This window comes from Gobio gobio (assembly GCF_949357685.1).
Source record: "Gobio gobio genome assembly, chromosome: 6".
Taxonomy (NCBI): domain Eukaryota; kingdom Metazoa; phylum Chordata; class Actinopteri; order Cypriniformes; family Gobionidae; genus Gobio; species Gobio gobio.
This window is the reverse complement of record NC_137102.1, coordinates 43,532,527-43,558,056: the sequence shown is the minus strand read 5'-3', so window position 1 is coordinate 43,558,056 and position 25,530 is coordinate 43,532,527. Positions and strand designations below refer to the sequence as shown.

The window sequence follows — 25,530 nt, the reverse complement described above, 5'->3', positions numbered from 1 at the left end:
CAATAGCGAAAACACATCAAACAGCTTGTAAAAAATCACGCAGCATTTACCTCAGAGTCAGAAGTCCTTCAGTGTCCACAGCTGTTAATTCACTAGAGAAATCAACTCTTTCACTAAATATATGCACTATATTAGCCTATATATATATATATATATATATATATATATATATATATATATATATATATATATATATATATATATATATATATATATATATATATATATATATATATATATATATATATATATATATATATATATATATTCTACTTAACCTGTTAGTCATGTCTTGATTATTTGATGCTATGTTTAGATAGCAAATGACAGTCACGAAAATGACAGTCACTAAGATTATATTTCAACAACGAATTGGAGAAAAAACATTATTTTATAATTATATTTAGGAGTTAGCCTAATGCAAAAACTGCCTTATGTGAAGTTTACATGTTTGCACACAATGAGTTATTTGAGTGTTGATTATCTTATATATAAACATGAATATCAGCTGAATATAGGCTAATAGTTTGGGCTCTGTTGTTAAAGGAACTGTATGTAAGAAATGTATTTCAATTAATCATAAAATGACCCTGATTTGTCAATAGACATTAAGAAATCATGTTAATTTCATATACTTATATCACTGACAACAGTTGTCCGGCCAAGATATTGTCATTTTAAAAGTGAAGTTGCAGCCCTCAACTGATGTTGATATTGACATGTTGTGTTTTGGCCTGAAGCGCCACCCTACAACTATCTACCAATCACGAAGTCAGTAGTGTTTCTGGATTCGGGTTGCCAGCTCTGCACTAGTTACCACAGCTGCAGCTACAAACTTTTTGGATAAACAATGTCTAACTTTACGAAACCTAAACAACCTCGTTATGAATCAGAAAAACGTTGTGACAGTGTCCGAAATAAAACATAAAGGATTTGTATAGGAGATGCCTTTGAAAGATGGAGACGGCTGAAAACTGAGAATAATTTGAAGACTGATGCCAACCTTGCTAGTTTTCTCCTGGACAGGTAAGGTTAATCTATGTTTGGCTAACTTGTACTTAATGTAAATGGACATTCAAATATTCATGACAGTCGAACAAAGTTATGCATGTTCGTGCAAAGTAACGTTAGGTTAGCGCATGAGGTGGGTCATTGAATTGAAAAGGTAACGTTAAGGAACTGTTTGGTAAATAAAAACGGCAGTCGTCATTGCTAATATTAGTAATGCATTATCAGAGCCCGTTTCTCTGTCATAATGCTGGGACGCTGAGGAAAACAACATTAGCACGCTTATTATTGCAATGTGAAAACGTATTTGAGACAGCAGCCTAACGTTACCTTGGTAAAAATTATTCCTCATTCGTTCTTCGCATATATAGTGGACAAAACATGCTGCAAGTTGACCTGTATGACCATTGCTAATGTTATTTAGCTTTGCTGTAATTTTACTATAATATACTATAGTATTTTTTCATGTGGGAATGTACTGTCACATACGAGCATTCATATTTACGATTATATTTGGCTAATCGCCATTAGTAAATTTTTGCGATTCATAATTACTTCACAAAACATCGCTCTTGAAGCATAAACATAATTAACAGAAAGAAAAAAAACGTACTGTGTACGTCTCGTCACTTGCCATTGAAAACTCTGTGTAGCAGCCTACGTTCCTGCTGGATCCTGCAGCCTATCTGGCAATCTCGGGGAGAGGGGATACACCGCTCAACAGTAATTTGAAAGTGATTGCAGTACCAGTTTTGGCCACAGTCCTACATACAGCTCCTGTAACCTTTAATATTATAGCAATAATGTGCAAGTAAGGGCTCCCTATATAGTTTACAGCATTATTTTTAAGAAACTTTTAGTTATAATTTAATTCATTTAAGGACAGACACAATTTTTTCAGTAAACCACTATTTAATAAAAAATAAATAAAAAGCCATTTTTTTAAACTGCTGTACCGAACCCATACCGAATCGTGACTTCAAAACCGAGGTACGTACCGAACCGTCAGTTTTGTGAACCGTTCCACACACCTAATATATACATATCGTTAGCCTCATAGCATAATTGCCTAAGTCATATTTCAATGTTTTTGGTAAACAAGAAAAAACAAATTTTTTAGAAATCACATTGTTATTTTTTATTGATATTATAACAGTAAATTCAACCAGATGTGTGAACAAGTATGCAAAAAGAAAAAGATCCATCATCAATTGCCTAACCAATAAAAGTGACTTAGGCAGAATATGCCATGACTTAGGCATTTTTTCTCTTACATAAAAAATGCAAACATAACATAACAAAAGTTGTTTTACTCTCCTAAATATAACCAAGATGTGTAACTTGTGAACCCTAACCAAGTTGTTTCTTATTAATGTCTAACCTTAACCACTGTTTTCCTTTTCCACCCTTAATCGAAGTTCCACTTAGGTGCTGTGCAAACATAACATAACCAAAGTTTTTTTTATTCTCCTAAATATAACCAAGATGTGTAACTTGTCAACCCTAACCAAGTTGTTTCTTAATGTTTAACCTTAACCACTGTTTTTCTTTCCCACCAAGTTCCACTCAGGTGTTGTGCACACTCATTTTCACACTGTCTATTGATGAGGGAGGTTGTCATAGTACTGGTGGGCTACTCTTGGTAGTACTGGTTTCATTGCCTGCAAGTCATTGAATTTCCTGAGAGTAATTGGCAGTTGGGCAGGAAAGAGTGGGACCCAGTGGAATGGTTCTTTGGGGATGTTGATTCGCTGAGACAGGTCCTCCCATTCAGACTCAAAATCCAACTTGTACCGGATTCGACCATCAGCCAAGTACTGGAAAGCCCGGAGGCCAAGGACTGTGGGGTCACCAACTTTTTTACCTGGTCGAATATTGGTGACGTAGGCCCCAGATAACTTCATGAAGTCATTGTGGTATAGCTGGGTCACCTTGTATGGGGATAGATGTATTCGTGCAGTCTCAAAGATGACAATGTAATCACGTGGAGTGTGAATATCTTTGACGATGCGCCGCTCAATGAGGCTATGCATGGAGTAATAACTTTTGATGATTTCGGGTAGAAATCTAAAGGCGCACGGTGACAAAATATAATGAAATAACCACCTTAATGTGTAATGTTGACATTTTTTTTATTTTGACATGAAAGCTTACATGTTAAGGGAGCAAACTGGCCCAAAATCTCAAAATTGACCACTGCATGAAAAAACTATGTTTTCACCTGCCGTGTCTCGCCTTAAAATAAAAAATAAATGCTTGAAAAATTACTTCACTTGCCTAAAATTGCCTAAATGTCTTTTTATGGTGATGTTTCTTAACTGTAAAGATTTGTTCTGACCAGAAATGAGGTTATATTTTGCTAGTGTTGGCTAGCTACTTCATCATATCTTGTAGCAAAAAAAGTCAAGTTTAAATACACAGTTTATAATCCCTTTGATTGACTGAAATTACATTTAGTGTCTGGAAAATTTAAGAAATATGAACTCTTACCAGATGAAAACGAATCAAACAGAAGAGCTAATACATCACTTCTGGACATCTGTCTTCCCATGTTTTCTGCCATTTTGTTTGTATCAAAACTGCCTAAGTCAAAGAGATGACTTAGGCAGATAATGTTTTTGGATTCTAATAAGTGTTGTGATTGGCTAAGGACATAGGCAGAAAGGCAGGATGATGCAGCAGTGGTAGGACAGTAAAGTTAGGCAGATATCTCAATTGGGCCAAAAAATGACTTAGGCAATTATGCTATGAGGCTAACGATATACATATATATACATATACATATACATATATATATATATATATATATATATATATATATATATATATATATATATATATATATATATATATATATACGAATCAGGCATAACATTATGACCACCTTCCTAATATTGTGTTGGTCCAGTTTATCCTGGCAAAACAGCCCTGACCCGTCGAGGCATTGACTCCACTAGACCCCTGAAGGTGTGCTGTGGTATCTGGCAACAAGATGTTAGCAGCAGATCCTTTAAGTCCTGTAAGTTGCAAGGTGGGGCCTCCATGGATCGGACTTGTTTGTTCTGCACGTCCCACAGATGCTCGATTTGATTGAGATCTGGTGAATTTGGATGCCAAGTCAACACTTCAAACTCGTGCTCCTCAAACCATTCCTGAACCATTTTTGCTTTGTGTCAGGGCACAATATCCTGGTGCTTGATTTTATACACCTGTGGCCATGGAAGTGATTGCTTCACCTGAATTCATTGATTTGGAAGGTTGTTCCAATACTTTTGGCAATATTGTGTGTGTGTGTGTGTGTGTCTGTGTGTGTGCGCGAAATGCCCACCGGAAAATATCGAGCTACAGGCAAGTGACAATTTTTAGTTTTTCACAAAAATGACTTCATTAAGCCCTAGTCTAGTGATCCCAATGCTCCGAATAGTAATAAAACATCTAAAAGTATCTTTATTTGTATGTTTCTGAAAGGAGTAGGCTACCTTTCCCTTGTTTATTACTGACTATCAGATCCGAAGCGCACGCACAAAGAAGCCTCTCACAGCTTAAGATAACAGTTACTGTAAACACAATTACAGTATTTCAAAATATTTGTCTTGCATGGTGAGTATCAATGCAAACATTATCTGTTATGTGAACATTTGGTTAACTGTTGAGGAAAATTATTTTAAAATAATTTTAGATCCGGTACAGTAGCTCCTAATATATAGTCTGTTTTATTAATGTTAATCAAACAATTGTGGTATATACATATACAATGAACCTTTTAAATTATTACACTGAATTTCACCTTTAAACCTTTTTATGGTGTTATTTTCTTCACGTGTGGAATTTTTTTTCACAATCTAGATTTTCTTTCCTTGTTGTTAATTAAACATTAATCCAACTGTTATAAAATATCAAGTCAGTATCAGCTGGTTTTCAAATTTTCTTGTAACAGTTGTACTACTCAGATCTAATACACCAAGTTAAACAATCAAACATTTTGAGGCACTGGGAATAAGTATATATATTTTTGGAAACCTGCATTGCGTAATGGTTATGTTCTGTTTTACTGTATTATCATTGATTTTTTGACTATTTTCATTTGATTTCTCGTCTTTGTGCATATTGGTCTTGAAAAATTGGTCCCATTATAAATTGAGACTATAAAAGTGCTTAAACTTCAAGTGATCTTTATTGTTACATTACCTTGTACCTTGTAATGTGGTCTGGAGATCATTTTTGTTTCAAGAAGCTAGGACCTGTACAATTGGTTTGAAATTCAATTGATTGAACTTGCCTACCCCTGACTTAGAGGTACAAAAATGTACCCTTCAGGGTACCACCCCAATGATGGCCACTTGTACCGTAAAAGGTAAAATTTTGTACTCTTTTTGTGAATATGTGAATATGTGTACAAAAAAACAAGAAAATTCTGGTTCATAAAACATTTTTTGTTTTGGCTGTAAGTAATAAACCTCTGCAACTTGTTATTTGTACTATAAATCATTCTGAACTTTAGTCTTTTTTAATGTTTCTGTATGTGTGCTACATTTTACACATAACCTAGATAGATAACTTCTTTTATTCTCATGAGAGAAATTGCAGAGCAACTGCATCCAATGTCAAGGTCATGTTTAATTATGTAGCACCTTAAAAGCAACATGAATGCTGGCCAAATTGCTGCACAACAAATATAAAATAACACACCACCCTACGATAGAAACGATTTCTTGAGAAATATAAAATGTAAAATAATTTTAAATACAAATGCTACAAAAGAAAAACAGAACAAAATAATAAACATAATTCAAAGCATCACCAGACAATTACAAAACATGATTATTATTCTTATACTTGTACGCAAAGGCATATTGCATATTTCTTATATTGTAAAAAAAATTGAATTTGTATTGTCTGTCCAGTTCACCAATCAGTTTATTCAGCTGGCGGCATTTCAAGATGAGGACAAGGTCTTCCAGGTAGCCCTATTCCCAGCTCATACTGACTGAGATGTAGTCTGAAACAGATATAGCTTCCGTCGCGTCATTGATTAGGGTCACGTATGACTCAATCAATACAAGATTCTCAATGTGACACACAAGGTGTTAATACTTCCACCATGTATTGACTATCTCTGCCGGTATTCCACCATTCGGTTATGCCAGTAACGTCTCGGTTACATATGTTACCCTCATTCCCTAAAGGGGGGAATGGAGACGCCACGTCAGGAGACAGACAAATAGGAATCTCGCCAGAGAGACCAATCTACTTTAAGCGTACTAACGAGCCAATGCACATTGGCATGCAATGATTGCAGCAGCTGCTTTGCCTCACAGCGTGGGTATAAATGAGAAGCAGGTGCATTGCATTAATCATGTTTTCGCTGAGGAGCTGAGCCAGTGACTTGGCACCCCAGCAGGGTACAGCAGTCATGGAGCTCCCTCCTTTGTAACGAGGGTTACATACGTAACCAGGATGTTCCCATTCAGTTGGTCACTTCTGACGCCACGTCAAGAAACCACCATGTATTGACCATCTCGGCAGGAATTTGACTAAAAAAATTATCTGCTGGCCCTCCTCTGGAGAAGAGCAACCCTGCCCATCTCTGGGTGGCCCGTCTCAGGGGTGATGTTTCACTAGGGTTGGGAATCGTGAGAAATTTTCCAGTTCCGGTTCTGGTTCTGGTTCCGCCTAACGATTCCGGTTCCGATTCCGGTTCCATTAAAATTATTAAACAAATAGTGGTAAAGGAAAAAGGCACAATACGCAACTCAAACAATCCTTTTTGTGTTTATTACTCGCTCTCAAATTAATTTACAGGTTGGCAATGTCAAAAAAAGTCCTTTATTGAACATATATTACAGTATTAATTAAGCCATTCTTGCAACAAAAAAAAAGAATTTATGGACATTAAAATTCAATATGTTCAAATGAACACTTGTCTTATTACATTTTCTCTCTCTGTATCTGAATAAAACCAAGTTATAAAATACATTTATTAGTTATATTTACTAATTAGTTGTATATTAATTTAATAGTAATTCAGTTATTCAGCGAACTTGTAAATAATAAATGGAAATTCAGCTCTCTCTCTCTCGCGCACGCTCTCTCTCTCTCTCTCTCACGCGCGCGCTCTCTCTCTCTCTCTCTCTCTCTCCCTCTCTCTCTCTCTCTCTCTCTCTCTCTCTCTCTCCCTCTCTCTCTAGTCTATAGTTTATTACTGCTGAAATAACATTTACCCGTGTATGAATTCCTACCTGGCAATGGGGACGTGCAAGGTGCAGCAGTCTTCCTTAAACAGTTGAAAACAGTACATGTTTTGAGGTTGATTCCGTGCTGTTGCAAATGTTTTGTCAAATTGCTAGTGTAGCCTCCTTTGCATGTTATTAACTTTTCACATGTGATACATTTTGCTTCATCGTCATTCATTCTTTGGAAATTAATCCTTTGACTTTCTCTTCACCATGCGAAAATATCTGACGCAAAACCGTGAATGTGTTAAGCGCGAGGGCTTTCAGTGCTGAACTGCGTTAAAGGTGAGCTGTCGCTCGCTATTAAAGGATACGCTCCCAGCGCTTCGCACACACATTGCACCAGAACCGTTTTCGGGAACCGAAACTTAGGAACTTCGCGCGGTTCTGGTATTTTTCTAAAATCAGTATCGGTTCTGCAACCCTATGTTTCACAGACTGCTTAAATAGCAGCAGAGGGTGGCGTCGTCTTCATGCGGCGGACACAGTAGAGTAGGTTGTGCCGAAGGATTTTTTTTAAGCAGGGGGCAACACCCTTGGCGACAGCTGCGGAGAACTGCAGGGCCCAGTTCTCGACAAGGTCGCCGAAAAAGCCCACTTTTGAGATGGGAGCATCGTTAAAGCGTGCTTTGACCACCACTCGCACCTCTGCAAAGCAAGACAGGGGGCGTTTATGGACCACCAAGGTGGACATCATTTGGCCGAGTGACTTTATTAAGAGTACTTTATTAATTTTCATTAAGAGTGCTCTTTGGCCTCACATTCAAGGCGGAGGTGGCCGGCCAGCAGCACAGCCACCCCACCGACGAGAGTAGTGTGAGAGGAAAAACGTTTTGGCTCTTTTGGCATTCCGTTTTTTTGCCACCAATATAGTCCATACCACCAAGTTTTCCATGCATCTCCGGGAAAGACCCCGGGAAAGCATGGCTGTTGACTCTGAATCTGATTCAGCATAAGCACACACCATTACAGTGGGCTCAACATCCTCCTCATTTCCAGAGCATAACAGCCCTCTCTCCGATGCAGCGATTGACATTTGATCCTCAGCTGGAGCCCGGAATGAAACGCTAGGTTCCCTCATGAGAAGGACCAGCAATCCCATTCAGAAGCTGCACAGCTTGCGATGCGCTAGAGGGCGAGGGGGCCTAGGGGGTTGGTTCAGCAAATAAAAAGTCCTCCCCTCCTCACGTCACCGAAGTACACCTCTCCTTGTGGCCACCAGGGAGGGCGCTACAATGGGAAATAGGCAAGGGGAGAACGCACCTAGAGTGCCGAGCGAGCGCTTGGTTTCCGTGACAACCCACGCCGCAGCCCGGAAGCTCGACGACACACAACATGCTGAAAAGTGAGTGGTCCATCCGGGTTTTCCCCGTTGGAAAGCTCTCGCTGATCTCCTCGGGCTCCCAGAATGTGGAGCAGAACTGCGGCTGGGCTTTTACATACGAGCGCCGACTGGCCAACAGCATTGGGAACTCAAGCTTTCCAGAGAAAGAAGAGTCGACCGGTGTGCCGACATGGTCATGTTCTCATGAGAAAACATGAACCATCCACGAACACCATCTCAGCATACTTATGCCCAGGTATGTGAGACAGTGATCGTGGCCATCAGTGAGAACAGGAAACAACCGCATCCAGAAACACACAGGTAGAATGTCATCTTTAAAAAAACGCAAGCTCTACCCGTTTAAGCTCTTTTAGAGGAACTGCTCTCCTTGGTGCTGAAGCCACCCTGTGGGCTGGGTACATCAGAGATTTTCCATATGCATCCCGTACACGGGTCATATGTGTTGTGTTGGGGCTCAGCCACACCTTCCTAAAATGCTTAATTTAAACACGCCCTCACAAATCTACATCAGTCTGTGGGGGCAGAGTTTCATAACACCGCCCAAATGTATACGCAAAGAAAGAAGGCGTAACTTTTATTCTCGCTGTAGTATTGTTGCTGCCGGCACCTCTATGTCATGGAGACGCTGTGTTTTTCGTTGCGAAAGCCAAACTACATTGTTTGGCCTTCCACAGGAGGGGACAATTAGAAAACAGTGGCTAACACCGTGTCCTAACTACACGCGCTGCGGCGCCGCGACAAGCGATAAAAGGTATCTTTTCCATGTTAGAGTTTTTGTCCTAACCAACCGTGACGGCGACACACAATGATTCTATTTTAGAAACGGTTTCTATTTCTGCGACGTCGCTGCTGGAATAACAAAACAAAACATGGCAATGATAATCTCCGGTAGTGTTTATGTGCTTTATTTAATGTTAAAAGCGTGTAATGTGACTTTGAATATCATTTAGTGCGTAATTCACCTCAGATTTTTAAATATTAAACAAATGGAAACACGAACGTCAAACTGTGAAAAAAGAAGTATATTCTATGACAAAGATTGTTTTAGTAACTCGTACTACTTAGTAAAATGTATTTAGTGATGTTTAAATGGTGTAATATTTGTGAATTTGATTATGTAGGCTACTTATCCATTTGCTTAAGAGTGCCGTCAAGATTAATCTCTGGTGCCGTGCACTTGCCGCTAGAGCCCGCCCACAGGCTGTTCTGATTGGCTGTGGTTTTTGATTGATTTGTCGCATCTCGTAGTCGCGCCGCATCTGGGGCCTCATTTATAAAATGTGCGTACGCACAGATTTGATCTTAGAGTGTGCGTACGCCAAAATACACGGCAAAGTCTTTGACGTGGAAAAGTGTTTACCGCCACTTCAAGGTCTGAGCAGACGTACGCACTTTTCTTGTGGCTGAGTCGGAGTGTATAAGTAGCAATAATAATAATTTTTATAATAATTCATATTTGTGCATCTTGTGCTCTATAAACTATGTTTTGCTGCTAGATGGATCATGTTTCACACCTGATTATCTGCAATACATATAAACACATTTCCCCATATTTCCTCATAAACTGTGTCATTAGTTAAACATCAACCCACCAGTGGTATATCAGGAGCTTCCGGAATTTCTGGAACAATTAGCTTACCTGTAAGTGTCTTGTGCAGGGCTGTAGGGAACCTTCAACAGAAGCCCGGTATTATTTTTATTATTATTATTTTTCACAGACAGTTGCATTGCAGTCCTTGTATCCTCTCACAGCAATAGCCAGCTCAACATTGGAAAGTGTTTAAGTGGTATGACTGCAGAACTTTAAGGTAAAGATGTCCTGCACCATTCTGTATCCGCTGCTGCTTCTCCTGTTCAGCTGTGCCTGTATGTCTGAGGTTCAAGAGAATGAAGTGCAGGCTGAGAGGACTGAGCAATTGAATGTGGAACAAAGAGGTGCCGTTTGGACTTCTGGTGAGTTTCAGCAATGCTGTCTCACAGGGATCCACACTGAGCTGGCAGAGCTGAGATCCACTGTGAGTTCCCTGAAGAACAAACTGGAAGCCACTGAGGAACAGCTGGAGCAGCTCAGGAGAAAAGGTAAACCCCCTGTTTGTTCTCATTTCGCTTGTGAAATTTGCAGATGGAAAATGAAAACAAAATGAATGCTTAAACATTCCTATGGATGGATAAAATAAAATCTGTTGGCAGATGAGTGTCAAGTAATTTCAGAACACATGCTTATAATTCAGTTTATTGTTGACTTACCATCAGTTGGAATAAACACCTTGAGATGTGTAATTGTTATATTATACAGAGGTTTTCATGATAGTTTTTGACTGAATGTGAACTCTGATTCACACAGACTATAAAGTGGCATTCGCTGCCACACTTGGACGCATTGGTGACCTTGGACCTTTCACCACTGAGATCACTGTAGTTTACAAAAATGTCTATGTGAATGAAGGAACGGCTTACAACCCAACCACTGGTATGTGTTCTGTATCAAAGTTTTATATCACACTATGATCACTACATGTGAAATAAACAATGAGTATAAAATGCATTAGTGTTAATTGTTGCATATGCTTTTACAGGTATCTTCACAGCACCTGTAAAAGGTGTCTATTTCTTCACTCTCGCTGGACGTCACCGCTCAACCAGACTCATGGATCTAAGACTCTTTAAAAATGGACAACAGACGGTAACTGTTATTAATCATCTTCTAGGTGACCGCTACGAAGCAGCATCTAATTCATTCACTTTGACTCTTGAGAAGGGAGATCATGTCTATGTGCGTCTCTGGAAAAATACATGGGTCTTTAATAATGAAAATGACTTTACTTCATTTGCTGGCCATTTACTTTTTAATCTTGGATGACCTAATCACATTCATTAAGTTCAACATACTTCTCAACAAGTCTTAAATGCAGGTGCTAAATAATTTTTAAATCCTGATTCACTTAAGAGTGAAATAAATGCACTACAGAACATGGTCTTTGAGGTTAAAACCTTTATGTTTGTTTATTCATATTTCATGTAATTTGACCTCTTTGACAGTTTTATTAAAATTGATTGCTTGTAAACTTAATTTGTAGTTGATTCTTGATTATTGCCATTACTGGCTAGACGTGTCCTTTACATTTATACTGAACAATATTAGTTAGGCACAGTGATTTTAGTGTACAATAACCCATTTGCATTATGTGCACACCTTTGTTCACGTTAAATATCCCTAATGTATATATTGTACACACAGAATTCAACTTCTGTTATTCTCCATGTTTCCTTAATAAAAGAAACTCACACATTAGGTTCTCAATTGTCATTCATTGTAGTTGAGTAATTTGTAAAAAAAAGAAAAGAAAAGAGGGGATTAGAGAAAGTTAATATTCAACAAACTTGCCCCCAGTTAGCCCCCAGTTTCACAAGGCGTAAACCTAGGCCACATCCACACGAAGCCCGAGCTTTCCCTGTCCGATCTTTTTTTCCTTGTCTCAAGAAATTTCTGCGCACACAAGATACAACTGAAACCGACTCAAAACGATGAAGTATACATGTCAGACCAGTATGTGGCGCTGTAATTCTGCCATAGAAATACGCTAAAAACGGAGAAGAAGAGTTGTGGCTAGAAGGGGTACAGCAATGGTAGGAAGTGAGGCAAAATATCACAATAAAATAACAATAAATAAATGTGCTACTTAGATAACGCCTACACCTACCCCAACCCTTAGAATAATGCAAATACAGTACTTACAGTACAATATTGATGTGTGCAGTGCCCGCTGTTGTATCCCTTCTGGTCTTTACTGTGCGGGACGTGGTGTGGACGTGTGGACGGTGACTTAGTCACAGATTAAAATGTTTGAGCTGTTTTAACTGAAAGTAACTTGCAAATGGTATATCTTAAACAGTGCCATTGTTTTGTCTCCAGTTGCACACCAGTAATGTTTTTTTTCTAGGGCACGTTTATAAAAGCTACTTAAATGTCTGAATTGAACTAAGGTCTAATCCTGGCTTAATCTAAGCCTTGCCTGTGAAACCAGGCCTAGATGTTGTAGCTTTCAAACAATGTCTGGAAACACAATCTCTATATCTTCTACAGGGATTATTTCATCTCCTGTGAAAAAAATAACATACAAACACGAGATGGAATTAATGATGTGGGAGATCTGGTAGAATCTTCACCTAAACTTTGGGACTTGGGGGTTTGGGGTGTCTTTGCCCTTGTCATCTCTCCATCAGTATAGGCCAGACATTGTGACTGCGAGAAAGTTGCAGTGATTTTAAACCTGCTTGCTTTTCTATTAAACTGAGCATACCATATACTTCTAACTTACTTACTGCCCATTACGCCCAATGGCGTTGGTCCTGTTGGTCTTTTCGCAGGACATGGCCAACCCATCTCCAATTTCTCTTTCTGATGATGGTGTTCATATCATCTTGATTGCACCTGTTAAGGAGGTCCTGATTTGAGAATATCCTAAGAATATTTCGACCAAACAAGATCTCAAATATACCTCTTAGGGTAATTATAAATGACTAAAGAGCAGAATAACCCACATCTTAAACGGAATCTTGCATTTTTTTTAATTATATGTATGTATACAACAATCAGGCATAACATTACGACCACCCTCCTAATATTATGTCGGTCCCCCTTTTGCTGCCCAAACAGCACTGACCCGTCGAGGCATTGACTCCACTAAACCCCTGCAGATCCGTCCTGTAAATTGTGAGGTGGGATCTCAATGGATTGGACTTGTTTGTTTAGCACATCCCACAGATGCTCGATTGGATTGAGATTTGGGGAATTTGGAGGTCAAGTCAACACCTCAAACTCGTTGTGCTCCTCAAACCATTCCTGAACCATTTTTGCTTTGTGGCAGGGCGCATTAATCTGATGAAAGAGGACACAGCCACCAGGGAATACCACTTCCATGAAAGGGTGTACATGGTCTGCAATGATGCTTAGGTAGGTGGTACGCGTCAAAGTAACATCCACATGGATGGCAGGACCCAAGGTTTCCCAGCAGAACATTGCCCAAAGCATCACACTGCCTCTGCTGGCTTGCCTTTTTCCCACAGTGCCTCCTGGTGCCATGTGTTCCCTAGGTAAGCAACGCACATGCAACCCGGCCATCCAGGTGATGTAAAAGAAAACGTGATTCATCAGACCAGGACACCTTCTTTCATTGGTCAAGTTCTGATGCTCACATGCCCACTGTTGCGCTTTCAGTGGTGGTCAGCATGGGCACCCTACTTGGTTTGCGGCTATGCAGTCCCATATGCAAAAAACTGCGATGCACTGTGTATTCTGACACCTTTCTATCAGAACTAGCATTAACTTCTTGAGCATTTTGAGCTACAGTAGCTCGTATGCTTGATTGGACCACACGGGCCAGCCTTCACTCCCCATGTTCATCAATGAGCTTTGGCCGCCCATGACCCTGTCGCTGGGTCACCACTGTTCCTTCCTTGGACCACTTTTGATAGATACTGACCACTGCAGACCGGGAACACCACACAAGAGCTGCAGTTTTGGAGATGCTGTGACCCAGTCGTCTAGCCATCACAATTTGGCCCTTGTCAAACTCGCTCAAATCCTTACGCTTGCCCATTTTTCCTGATTCTAACACATCAACTTTGAGGACAAAATGTTCACTTGCTGCCTAATATATCCCACCCACTGACAGGTGCCGTGATAAAGAGATAAAATTATTCACTTCACCTGTCAGTGGTCATAATGTTATGCCTGATCAGTGTGTATATATATATATATATATATATATAGCGAGAGAGAGAGAGATTATTAGTTATACAGACTATAGCTATGTATGTGCACAAGTAGAATATTTAGCATTTGAATGGGAAAGAAACACTTTCACTCATTCTAAGGAAAGTCTTTATTGGTCAATGTACAGAAAGTGCTGCAGTGACCATCAAAGTTAAACAAAAACCCTTTACAAAACAAAAGGAGAGAAACATATACAAAAGAATAGCCTTACATGATTTGACATGGTTGATCTTTTTAAAAGTTTCTTTTTTGTTCCTGTTCTATAACACACATGGTAAAAAGGACTAGCGAAATATAGGAATGAAAAGTGTGGAAGGTAGAAGGAGGGGAACGGGATGTCTCACAAGGCTGACATCACAAGCACGTAATGGCTGATGGGATGAGAAATCCTAACCACTGCAACAGACATTACATGAAACTCAATGCACATATTCATAAACGCACACATGTTCAGGGGGAAAAAACATAACTGTCATCTACAGTTGCTCAAGTATTACTTAAACTCTCCTCTATAAGAAAACAAAACGCCTCTGTGACACTGCTAAATGCTTTTGCTCTGTCAAAATCCTCAGTTTTCACAAAGACTTTGCTTTTGTTTGTACTCTTCTTACATTCCTATTTTTATTCCTTTTCCCGAAAGATTTAATTGAACTGTACACTGCAGGGAGGTTAGTAAAGACCTTCACAATATACCAAAATAGCCCCAGGCTAAAATCATTGAACAATTTTCTTCTATATTCTTTCCTTTAATAGTTTAAAAGTGCCTTTGTCTACAGAGGCTCAGACAAATCTATTTGAGGTGGAGTGAGGGAGAACCAATCCTCGGTTGAAGTGAGGAGGACACCATGAACGATAAAAGAGATCAACACAGACAGAGAGAGGAGGTGGAGGAACATTCCTCTTCAGCAAGCAAGTGTGGACACAAACAGGCTGTGTGAGGGAGGTGATGAGTCTGAGTCACCATTCAACTACTCTACAGTTCCCTATTTACAGAAGACAGGCATATAAAAATGGACAGACACGCTTCCTCCTATTTTACCGCCGAGATCCCCCCCCAAAAAAAAGAAAATGGGAAAAGAATTTTTTTTCCCTTCCCCCGTCTCATTACTCTGGAAGCGTTTCAACCACTGAATAATACAACTTTTAAAAAAAAAATTTGCACATTTTTATCTTGCAATTATGACTTTTTTTCCCCTCACAATTGCGAGTTTATATCATACACTTTTCAGACTTTTTTTCTTGCAATTAAAGATATTAAAAAATTATAAACTTACAATTGCAAACTCTATTGCAAATTGCAAACACAATGTTGACGTTTTTTTTTCGCAATCGAAACTTCGCAGAATTGTAGATTGAGATATAAACTCACAATTGCGAGTTATAAATCCGGACTGCACTGTAAAAAAATACTGTTGGTTTAACTTAAAAAAGTAAGTTACCTAGTTGCTTTAAATTTTGAGTTAATTGAAATTAAAACAATTGAGTTTATACAATGAATGAGATTGGCTTAAAAAATAGACACACATTAATTATGTAAGTTGATTTGACAAAAGATAAAACGTTGTGATAAATCATGAAAATATATTTTTTTACATTTTTAAACTCGCAATTCTGAGCCAAAATCACAATTCTGAGAAATAATGTAAGATTTGTGGGATATAAACTTGTGAAACGTTAGACTTTTTTCTTGCAATTGCGAGTTTATTTAGTAGAATTGCGAGTTTATATCTCTTACACCTAAAAAAAAAAAAAATTCAGGATTGCACCTGTGTAAACTCGCAATTGCAAGAAAAAAAGTCAGAATTGTGAGATAAAAATTCTCAATTAGTTTATTAATGTTTTATTCCGTGGCGGAAACAAGCTTCCATAAATTACTATATAACATTTGTTTAAAGAGAACCATCTCAATCAAAATCTCTCTGAAGATCTAAAATAAACATATTTGCTAAATTTCAAATGAAGAAAATATAATTATTATATACTTTCATTGAAAAAACAACTTTTGGGTATTAACTATTGCACATCAATGCAATATTAAATGTTGCTCTGAAGACAATGGTGAAGGCATAGCCATACTGTCAAATATTACAGTTTAGTATTTCAGAAAGGGAGAAAGCATCATGATGTTAGACTACAATCTGATTAATCTACACAGAACGCACAAAAAAACTGTAAACATGAAAAAAAATAATAACATCCCAGAGATGTTGATTCACAATTTATTCCATTGTCTCAATTTATCTTTCATTTTCGTGGATCTACTGAGACACTGCAGCTTATACCGGAAGTACATACAGGCTTTGCAGCGTTTTGGACTGAAGGGTGTGCTTCCCAATATTGACCAGCAGGTGGCGGTACAGGATGCTTTTTATGTGGCTGTTGGAAAGAGTCAAAATCAGGTTGTGTGAGCTTTTCAGGCAATAAATTCTGGCTTCTGCAAGTGTGAGAGGGCATTTAATGTGATTGTTATATATGTGTGTGTGTGTGTACGTGTGTGTGCACAAGTCTATGTCTGCGTGTGAATCTTGCTTGTGTGAAGGTGTATGCATATGTGTGTGGTGTGTGTGTGTGTGTGAGAGACTGTGTTTTTTGTGTTTTAATAGGGTAACGTAGATGGGTCCCACTCCAGCTTTCCTTTCACTTTTCCCTTCTGAATGTCAGTCCCTTCCTCTTCATCACTGTCCTCGGATTCAGCACTAGAGAGATCTCCTGACAGTTCATCATCTTCTTCATCTTCATCCTCCTCTTCCTCTGGCTCCTCCTCCCTCACCTCCTCAGCAATCTGTGTCCCATCAATGCTCTAGAATCAACAACAGAATGACACTAATTATATTTAGACCATCTTCATGAGAAAAACGGTACAACTCCACATGCGACAGAGCAATGTTGATACAGTTAACTAAAACGAAAAATATTAATTAATTTAAATAAAGCTAAAATAAAATATAAATATTAGATTTAAAAAAGTAAATTAGAAATGTTGCATTAACTAAATGAAATAAAATAAGTTTAAGTACTACAATTACTAAAAATAAAACTAATTACAAATAAATTAAAGCTACATAGAAACATTAGAAAGTAATAAAAATGACATAAGATCATACTGTTACAAAATTACTAAAACATAAGCTAAAATGAAAAAGAAAAAGAAAACCGAAAACAAAAAAATAAACGCTAATTCAAAATATTAATAAGTACTATAATAGTATATAAATAAATGTCACCTGCTTACCTAAATGTAGAAATGTGTGATTCATTCAAGTGAATTGGTTCATCATAGACTTTTCTCGCTTGTTTGTCAGTTTAGAAAGCTTGGTTCATTCCAACGAATCTGTTTGCCCTAAATGGCTCTTTCCAACTTGATCTTATGCGAAACGGTAACTATTTTACGAGTTTAGAGTATAGTCATGCAATTTAGAGAAAAACTAAACCCACCTCTTAACCTAAAGCCTAAAGTATAACTTGGTTTTTACACGCATGTTATGGTATGCATACAGGAAATGTGACATAAGTTTTGTCATAAGCATAGTACTGTATGTGTGCAGCCTGCACATTGAATTATTTGGTTTGACAAGATCACTCATTTATTCATTTAAACCTACCATTGAAAGTTTTTTTCATTTATTAAAAAAAAAACATATTGCCCTCTTAAAGGGCTAGTTCATCCAAAAATGTTCATCTGTCATCATTAACTCAACCTTAAAGGTGTGTTAAAATAACTAGCTTCCGGCGATCAGTGGTATGAGAGTCGACTTGCGCTAGAAGAGTAACTCTTGACATATGTGTATTGACGAACGCAGAAGCACAGACAAAAGAGCAAGACAAATCGTAGCGTCGGGGGTTACTCTTTTAGCGCAAGTCGACTCGCTGACCGCTGACCGCCAGAAGCTAGTTATTTTAGTCAATAAAGTTTTAAATATGGATATTTTTCTTACACAAACGTGCCACTTCGCTTCAGAAGGCCTTTATCAACCCCCCGTAGCCGTGAGGAGCAGTTATATGATGGATAGATGCACTTTTACGGACTTTAAAAAGGACATAACCATTTACTGCCATTATAAAGCTTGGAAGAGCCAGGACATTTTTAATATAACTCTGACTGTATTCGTCTGAAAGAAGACTGTCATATACACCTAGGATGACTTGAGGGTGAATAAATCACGGTCTAATTCTCCTTTTGGGTGAACTATCCCTTTAAGGTGTTCCAAACTTGTATGAATTTCTTTCTTCTGCTGAACACAAAAGACAATATTTTGAAGAATGTCGGTAACCAAATAATTAATGGGCCCCATTGAATTCCATAGTATTTGTTTTTCCTACTATGGAAGTCAGTGGTGTCCATCAACCGTTTGGTTAACTATATTCTTCAAAATATTGTTTTTTTTTTGTTCAGCAGAAGAAAGAAATTCATACAAGTTTGGAACAAATTGAGGGTGAGTAAATGATGACATTAACTTCAAGACAGTTCAAGTTACTTTTCGTTTGTAACTTATGTACCCATTTACATTTTCATTAGTTTTACAGTAGCTTGACTAACTACTTGAAACTAGTTTAGCAACCTTCAGTTTCAAAGTTGCTTCCCCCAACATTTGTGCCGATGAGGCACATACTGACCTCCATGGGATTAACAGTGATGTTAAGATTGGAGTCGTCCCAGTCCATCTCCGGGTCTTTTCTTCCCTCTTCGTCCTCTTTTGAACCATCTTGGTGGGTGGTGTGGATGCGGTAGATGCCCAAGACTACGATGACCACCAGGGCAGCAATGCACATCACAATTACAACTGTGGCAGCAGGAGGTGTACCTAATGACACATAGGTAAAGACATATATGAATTCTACATTATGTTGCTATAAAACATTAAAATGGTTAAAACGGCATGCATTTACTGTTGTGATTATTATTAATGATAAATATAATTATTTATTGAAACTTGCCGTGCACTATATTGCCAAAAGTTTTGGGATGCCTGCCTTTACATGCACATGAATTTTAATGACATCCCATTCTTAATCCGTAGGGTTTAATATGGAGTTGGTCCACCCTTTGCAGCTATAACAGCTTCAACTCTTCTGGGGAGGCTTTCCACAAGGTTAATGGGATTTTTTGACCATTCTTCTAGAAGCGCATTTGTGAGGTCAGGCACTGATGTTGGGCGAGAAGGCCTGGTTCGCAGTCTCCGCTTTAATTCATCCCAAAGGTGTTCTATCGGGTTGAGGCCAGGACTCGTGCAGGTCAGTGAATTTCCTCCACACCAAACTAGCTCATCCATGTCTTTATGGACCTTGCTTTGTGCACTGGTGAGCGGTCATGGGAAGGAGCCATCCCCAAACTGTTCCCACAAAGTTGGGAGCATGAAATTGTCCAAAATGTCTTGGTATGCTGAAGCATTAAGAGTTCCTTTCACTGGAACTAAGAGGCCAAGCCCAACCGCTGAAAAACAACCCCACACCATAATCCCCCCCTCCACCAAACTTTACACTTGGTACAATGCAGTCAGGCAAGTACTGTTCTCCTGGCAACCGCCAAACCCAGACTCGTCCATCAGATTATCAGACAGAGAAACGTGATTTGTCACTCCGGAAAACACGTCTCCACTGTTCTACAGTCCAGTGGCGGCGTGCTTTACACCACTGCATCCGACACTTTGAATCGCACTTGATGATATAAGGCTTGGATGCAGCTGCTCGTCCATGGAAACCCATTCCATGAAGCTCTCTACGCACTGTTCTTGAGCTAATCTAAAGGCCACACAAAGTTTGGAGGTCTGTAGCGATTGACTCTGCAGAAAATTGTCGACTTCCGCGGACTGTGCGCCTCAGCATGCGCTAACCCCGCTCTGTAATATTTCGTGGCTGAGTTGCTGTTGCTCCCAATTGCTTCCACTTATATTGTTATAATACCTCTAACAGTTGACCGTGGAATATTTAGTAGTGAGGAAATTTCACGAATAGACTTATTGCACAGGTGGCAACCTATCACGGTTCCCCGCTTGAATTCACTGAGTTCCTGAGAGCGACCCATTCTTTCACAAATGTTTGTAGAAGCAGTCTGCATGCCTAGGTGCTTGATTTTATACACCTTTGGCCATGGAAGTGATTGGAACATCTGAATTCAATGATTTGGAGGGGTGTCCCAATACTTTTGGCAATACAGTGTATATTGCTGTTGCCAGCCTGTATAACCAAGAAGCCTAACATCCTTTCCACTTTAGCGGCATCTAGTTTCCATTTTTTTCTCCACCCACACCTTGAGACGCCCATCCTAAGGTTCACTAGCTCCTGTCAGGCCCAGATTCACCCCTGACATTGCTGTCAACCGCCGCATCTGTGGCCCATCTGCAGAAAGTCTAATCTAATGCTAGCATATTAAAACATTAATATTGTGAAATATTAATATAATTTAAAACAACTGGTTTTCAAAATGTTTTTTTATAAATGTAATCTATTCCTGCGATGGCAAAGATGCTAAAGAAACATTTCTTTTTACTAGCATCAATGTTGAGAGAGATACCCTGTTTGTCTCCTAACTGGAAAAATCACATTAATGCACAACCTTGAGAGGCTTACTTTAGTCTCTCTATTCCGCAATTATGTTTATTCATTCACAGTATTGTTATGACTCACTCAGCCATACAAAAATCAATACAATCCTGCATTACTGTCTATTAGTGTTTTTCTAAGGGAGGTCGGTACTAGGTAGCTGAGGTGAAGCTTATTTAGCCGTGTTGACAGAGGAAGACAGTTTGGCACAGTTCACTTTAAGAACAGTGTCGCTTTCTGAGACCTTGCAGTCAGCAAGAGCAGGATTGGGAGCATGAGGTCACAATGCCACCTGCTGTTTTTCCATGTCTCTCCTAAAGCAGCATGTCTCGCATCCTGTCATCTCTCTCTCCCTCTTTCTCTCTTCAGTCCAGAGAGCAGAATGCTCCATCTCGCTGCAGTCAGCTGTGCTCTGTCCGCCCTTGGGGAGATCACTGGTGTCCCTGGTGTGTGCGTGAGCTGGTAGAGTAAGTGTAATTTTCCAAACTCCTTCAAACCAACAATACGGTCTCGAGAGCCTGTCATCCGCTTAGACCAGCGTGCAGGGGTTTGTATGTAAGTGTGTGTATGTACGCATAGCCGCCTTTTTATAAGCTGAATTCTCCCTTGAATAGTTTTTGTGACACATTTACTGTCCTCCTTATAGCCACTTGTTTACAATTTAATGAGATGCTTTAACAAAGCAACAATAGATTTTTAAAGCTGCAGTCCGTAAGTTTTGCCTCTTTGTCACCATCTCTGTTTGAAACATGCAATTGCAGTTATTTGCGGAATTATAATTTTTACGTGGGTTGTGCATCGGTAAGGCTCCTCAGCGTTGATAAATCTAATGCTTTGAGGAGTATGTGTGGCTGTCCACCGGTGTGGATACTGTACTTTGGAATCACGGATTCTACGTCTTGGAAATAAGAATTTTCACTGGAAAACGTCATCTGAACAAGTAAATAACATGTCTGCCACTTTTGTTCTGACCGACTGAAAAAAAAAAGCCTAAACCGTGCTACCAATCGTGATTAAATCTAACGAACACATCACATCACAGCTCACATCACATCAAACCCTGCAAATTATTATTATTGTTACACTCTGTTCTCAAATTGTTAATGTTAACAACATCAGCATTGTGTGCGACTACATTTAGTATGTATTAACGATTTCAATTTCTGTACAGGCTAATCTTTTGCTTTACACTATGGGTGAATCTCCAGTTGTCACTTATGATTGTCATTTGGACCTTTCTGGATTCAAATTTGCCATCAAAATTGTAAGAATATGTATGAACAGGTAGCGAGTCGACCCAACAAAGCATTCCAGAGACCCCCTCTCCGAACCATGAATGAGTCGTTTTGCCAGGCCTTCCTAATCTCACCCCAACTTGCAAGGACAGTGTTGACCATTAAGAAAACCTTTCTTTGTTCCACAACATCAACCCTGCTGGGAATCTCATGCAGATCTAGTATCTTATCAGGAAACAAAGGTCCTGATATCACCACAGATCCTAAGCATTGATACCTTGTCTCCCACTCTCCTCAGTTTGCACATTCCAAAGACCCTTTGAACATTGCACAAAGACTTCACAAAACTCAGGCTTGATTACAGCCTCAGAATCAATGCCAATAATATGATTTAATCACCAGTAGGTGCCTGATATAAACGTGTATTGATGTATTGTGTGTGTCTCATATAACCTGTGGAGTTTTCTGTGTGACTAGACAGTTATCACATCTTAATCTTTATTATCGTTCACTTCCTATATGGGAAGTATATGTTATTTGTATCTATGAGACGGATAAATGACGCCCCATATTTTGGTGCAAAGTACAGCTCTGTAGGATATACCATATTTACAATATGAAAGTTGGGTGTTCAAAATGTTTACCAGAAGCCAAAGAGATTGCTCGCGTGTTATCCATTAAGCTAATGATATGCAAGAGCAAGAAAAGTGGGCGGGGAACCCGCCCCTGACACTATCCGATTGGTTGGTGACACTTTCAAGGACGGACTTTGGGGACATGCTTATAAACAAAGGACAAACAAGATGCGGTGACTTCTGCTTCGGTTCGTGCTGGCCTTTCCACCTCCCTGCATGCAAGTTTCACTGCCCTTCGAGCTACCAAGAGCTCTTTACAAAACACAGAAACTCTGTTTGAACCTCGCCAAAGAAGACTTCCTGGGGTCCACGAAACCGCTCACCGAGACTCAGGGTGCGTTCAGACTTGTAGTTTGGTTCGTTTGGTCAGGACCAAAAAACAAAAACAAAACATATAGTCCTGGTCTGCTTAGAGTTCACACTGGCATTTTTAACCGCAAACCTAAAGTTACCAAACCAAAGGCATAGGGATACAGTCACAACCTGATTGGTCGGCTTTTATGACGTATATTTTGCGACGGAGCTTGCTTACCAAACATTCAAAACAATGCTGTATGCTGGATTAAACGCGATCACTTTATGCGTGTACATATGGTTTTATTTTTACCAGCTGAAAACTCACGAATAAAATGTTCAAAACATTCAAAACAGCACCAGGATTTCCTCCGTTGTATGCAGAAACGAAGATCTGCATATAGTGATGAGGCACTTTACCTCCTCGTTGCTCCACGTTTGCCCTCTACTCATTTTGGATACACCGATCTTTGGATACACAACAACTGACCGCCTGCTAAGCAATGCCGTCCTGAGAGGAACCCATGCTCATAGGAGCATCCAAATATAAGTACATAACTCTCCATTTTGGCTGAACTGGTGAAAATCGTATCAAAGCGAACAAACTAAGGTTGAATTGCTAGTATATTGATTCTCTCAGGTTGTGGTTAAGAAATCATGTCTGAACGAAACTTAGGACCCCATTCCTTTCCGTTAAAAAACATCACTTTTCCTGCAAACTGTATGAATGAATGCGTGCTTGTGTGTCTTAGTAGATTAGATTGTGTGTTTAGAATAGTTCAATAAACCATTGTTTACATTTTCATATATACAAGTGTCTCTGGCTTTGTGTTTATAAGTTATTGCCTCAAACTGATCGATTTTACTACTGTGCTCATATTAATGAACATAAAATTAATGATATTATTACAGTTGGCCACGAAGTAATATCCTGACCAGAATTGATAAAATACTCTTACATCGACAGATTGGTGGACGAATAAGTTGATATGGTGTTAAACATTAATTCTGAATTATTTATATATAATTCGGGTCTCTTTCATTGTAATTCAATTCCGCGTTGAGTTATTTGATCCGAAATATGATCTTACAAAATTAAACGTTTAATTATTCCCTCTCCTGTGAGAAAAGGCTATAAATGATCCGCAGCCTGCAGCATCCACACAATATAGCCTACTAGCCGGGATTCCTTCTTTATGTATACAGATGTGACATGATGCGAAGACTAATGTCGGCAAGCTTGTATTTCCCGCGGGAACCTACCAGTAGCACTCAAATTGGAACACATTATTACAAGTTTACCGTTGTGAATTGGTAAGATAAGGAGATAGTTTTGAACACTGGCTGATTATGTACTAGCTCAAAATGGATGTTGTATAATTTTTAACCAAAAAAAAAGAAAAAAAGACCTGACTGCAGCTTTAATTAATCACAAGGTAAACCAACTTATTTTTTATATATTATTTACACAATAATATCACCCAGGGTAAAATGACTAGGTCTGGACAAACATTATTAAGAGGCATCAGGGCTGACTTTACCTGCGATGTGATCAGAGTCGGCCGTATGAACCACCAGTGGATGATGCACAGGTCTCATGTACTGGGATTGGACAGCCATGTGATTGACATGCTCCACAGCCTCTGAGCTGTGCACTACTCCAACCTGAGGGGCGGGGCAAACAGAACATAGTTTAGAGAGACAAACAGCTTGCTGGTTCTGTTTTGAATCCAACATCTTGGCCAGGTCAAGTGATTTCAGCAAATTAAGCTTTGTTATGTTATAAAAAAAATCCTTGATCCTGAAGTGAAAAATTATTATATGATTATATTGAGATTAAATTGTTTTGTAATGCAATTAGGTTCATATAAATCATACTGCTCCAAACAAATCTGGGCTCAATGACAGTAATTTAAAATTCCCTGCTGATCACCTAATGTCTCCTATACAACAAACATAATAAACTCAAAATGGCTTAATGAAAATGGGTTTCCTCACAGAAATAATAATAATAATAATAATATATTTAAGATTTACCCACTCCTAAAAGTTACCCCCCCAAAAAAAGAAAATGTAAAAGGTTGGTCATTTTAACATGCGAGTCAGACTACTCTCTACAGTCTGTTTTGGTAACTTTTAAGCACCAAGAGTCAAAAAGTGCAAAAAGCTGAAAGAAGAGCAGGAATTGAAAGAGGGGATAAAGTAAATGGATGATAAAAATAATAAAAAGCCATGCCCAGTATGAAGGCAGTCTCTGACCTCCAAGTTGAACTCATTGCTTGTGTAGCGTCCATTCAGTTCAGAGCAACTGAGCCGGAACCTTCTCTCAGACAGACCACCAGGCTTCCAGTTACGGTACCTCACCTGCCTGATGGCCTGTTCATAATGCGCCATGGAGTCAACACCTGAGACCAAAGAAAGACCAGTGTCAGGAACTCGGTCTACTCAGACAAAAGAGCTCTAG

General features: G+C 39.0%; 2 protein-coding genes across 2 annotated transcripts in view; one reads left to right on the top strand and one right to left on the bottom strand.

Moving 5' to 3' along the window:
* Positions 1 to 8,518: 8,518 nt before the first annotated feature.
* Positions 8,519 to 11,877, top strand: LOC307127782 (complement C1q-like protein 4). The gene is made up of 4 exons (XM_079819211.1): positions 8,519 to 8,821; positions 10,305 to 10,665; positions 10,931 to 11,056; positions 11,163 to 11,877. The coding sequence occupies exons 2-4, from the start codon at positions 10,401 to 10,403 to the stop codon at positions 11,444 to 11,446; spliced, it is 675 nt and encodes a 224-aa protein (XP_079675337.1). The 5' UTR covers positions 8,519 to 8,821; positions 10,305 to 10,400; the 3' UTR covers positions 11,447 to 11,877.
* Positions 11,878 to 14,454: 2,577 nt separating this feature from the next.
* Positions 14,455 to 25,530, bottom strand: part of clstn2a (calsyntenin 2a) — a 307,786-nt gene continuing 296,710 nt past the window's right edge. Inside the window, exons 14-17 of the mRNA XM_079820557.1 lie at positions 25,326 to 25,471; positions 24,608 to 24,731; positions 18,977 to 19,164; positions 14,455 to 17,162 (exon numbers count right to left, since the gene is read on the bottom strand). Coding sequence (XP_079676683.1) covers positions 16,959 to 17,162; positions 18,977 to 19,164; positions 24,608 to 24,731; positions 25,326 to 25,471 — 662 coding nt within the window. The 3' untranslated portion in view covers positions 14,455 to 16,958. The remainder of the gene's footprint in view (positions 17,163 to 18,976; positions 19,165 to 24,607; positions 24,732 to 25,325; positions 25,472 to 25,530) is intronic.

Bases quoted from the DNA above. Each gene is read 5' to 3' on its own strand.
- LOC307127782 (XM_079819211.1), top strand. From the start codon at position 10,401: ATGTCCTGCACCATTCTGTATCCGCTGCTGCTTCTCCTGTTCAGCTGT. The intron at 10,666-10,930 runs GTAAACCCCCTG...TGATTCACACAG, and splicing joins GGAGCAGCTCAGGAGAAAAG to ACTATAAAGTGGCATTCGCT. The intron at 11,057-11,162 runs GTATGTGTTCTG...ATGCTTTTACAG, and splicing joins GGCTTACAACCCAACCACTG to GTATCTTCACAGCACCTGTA.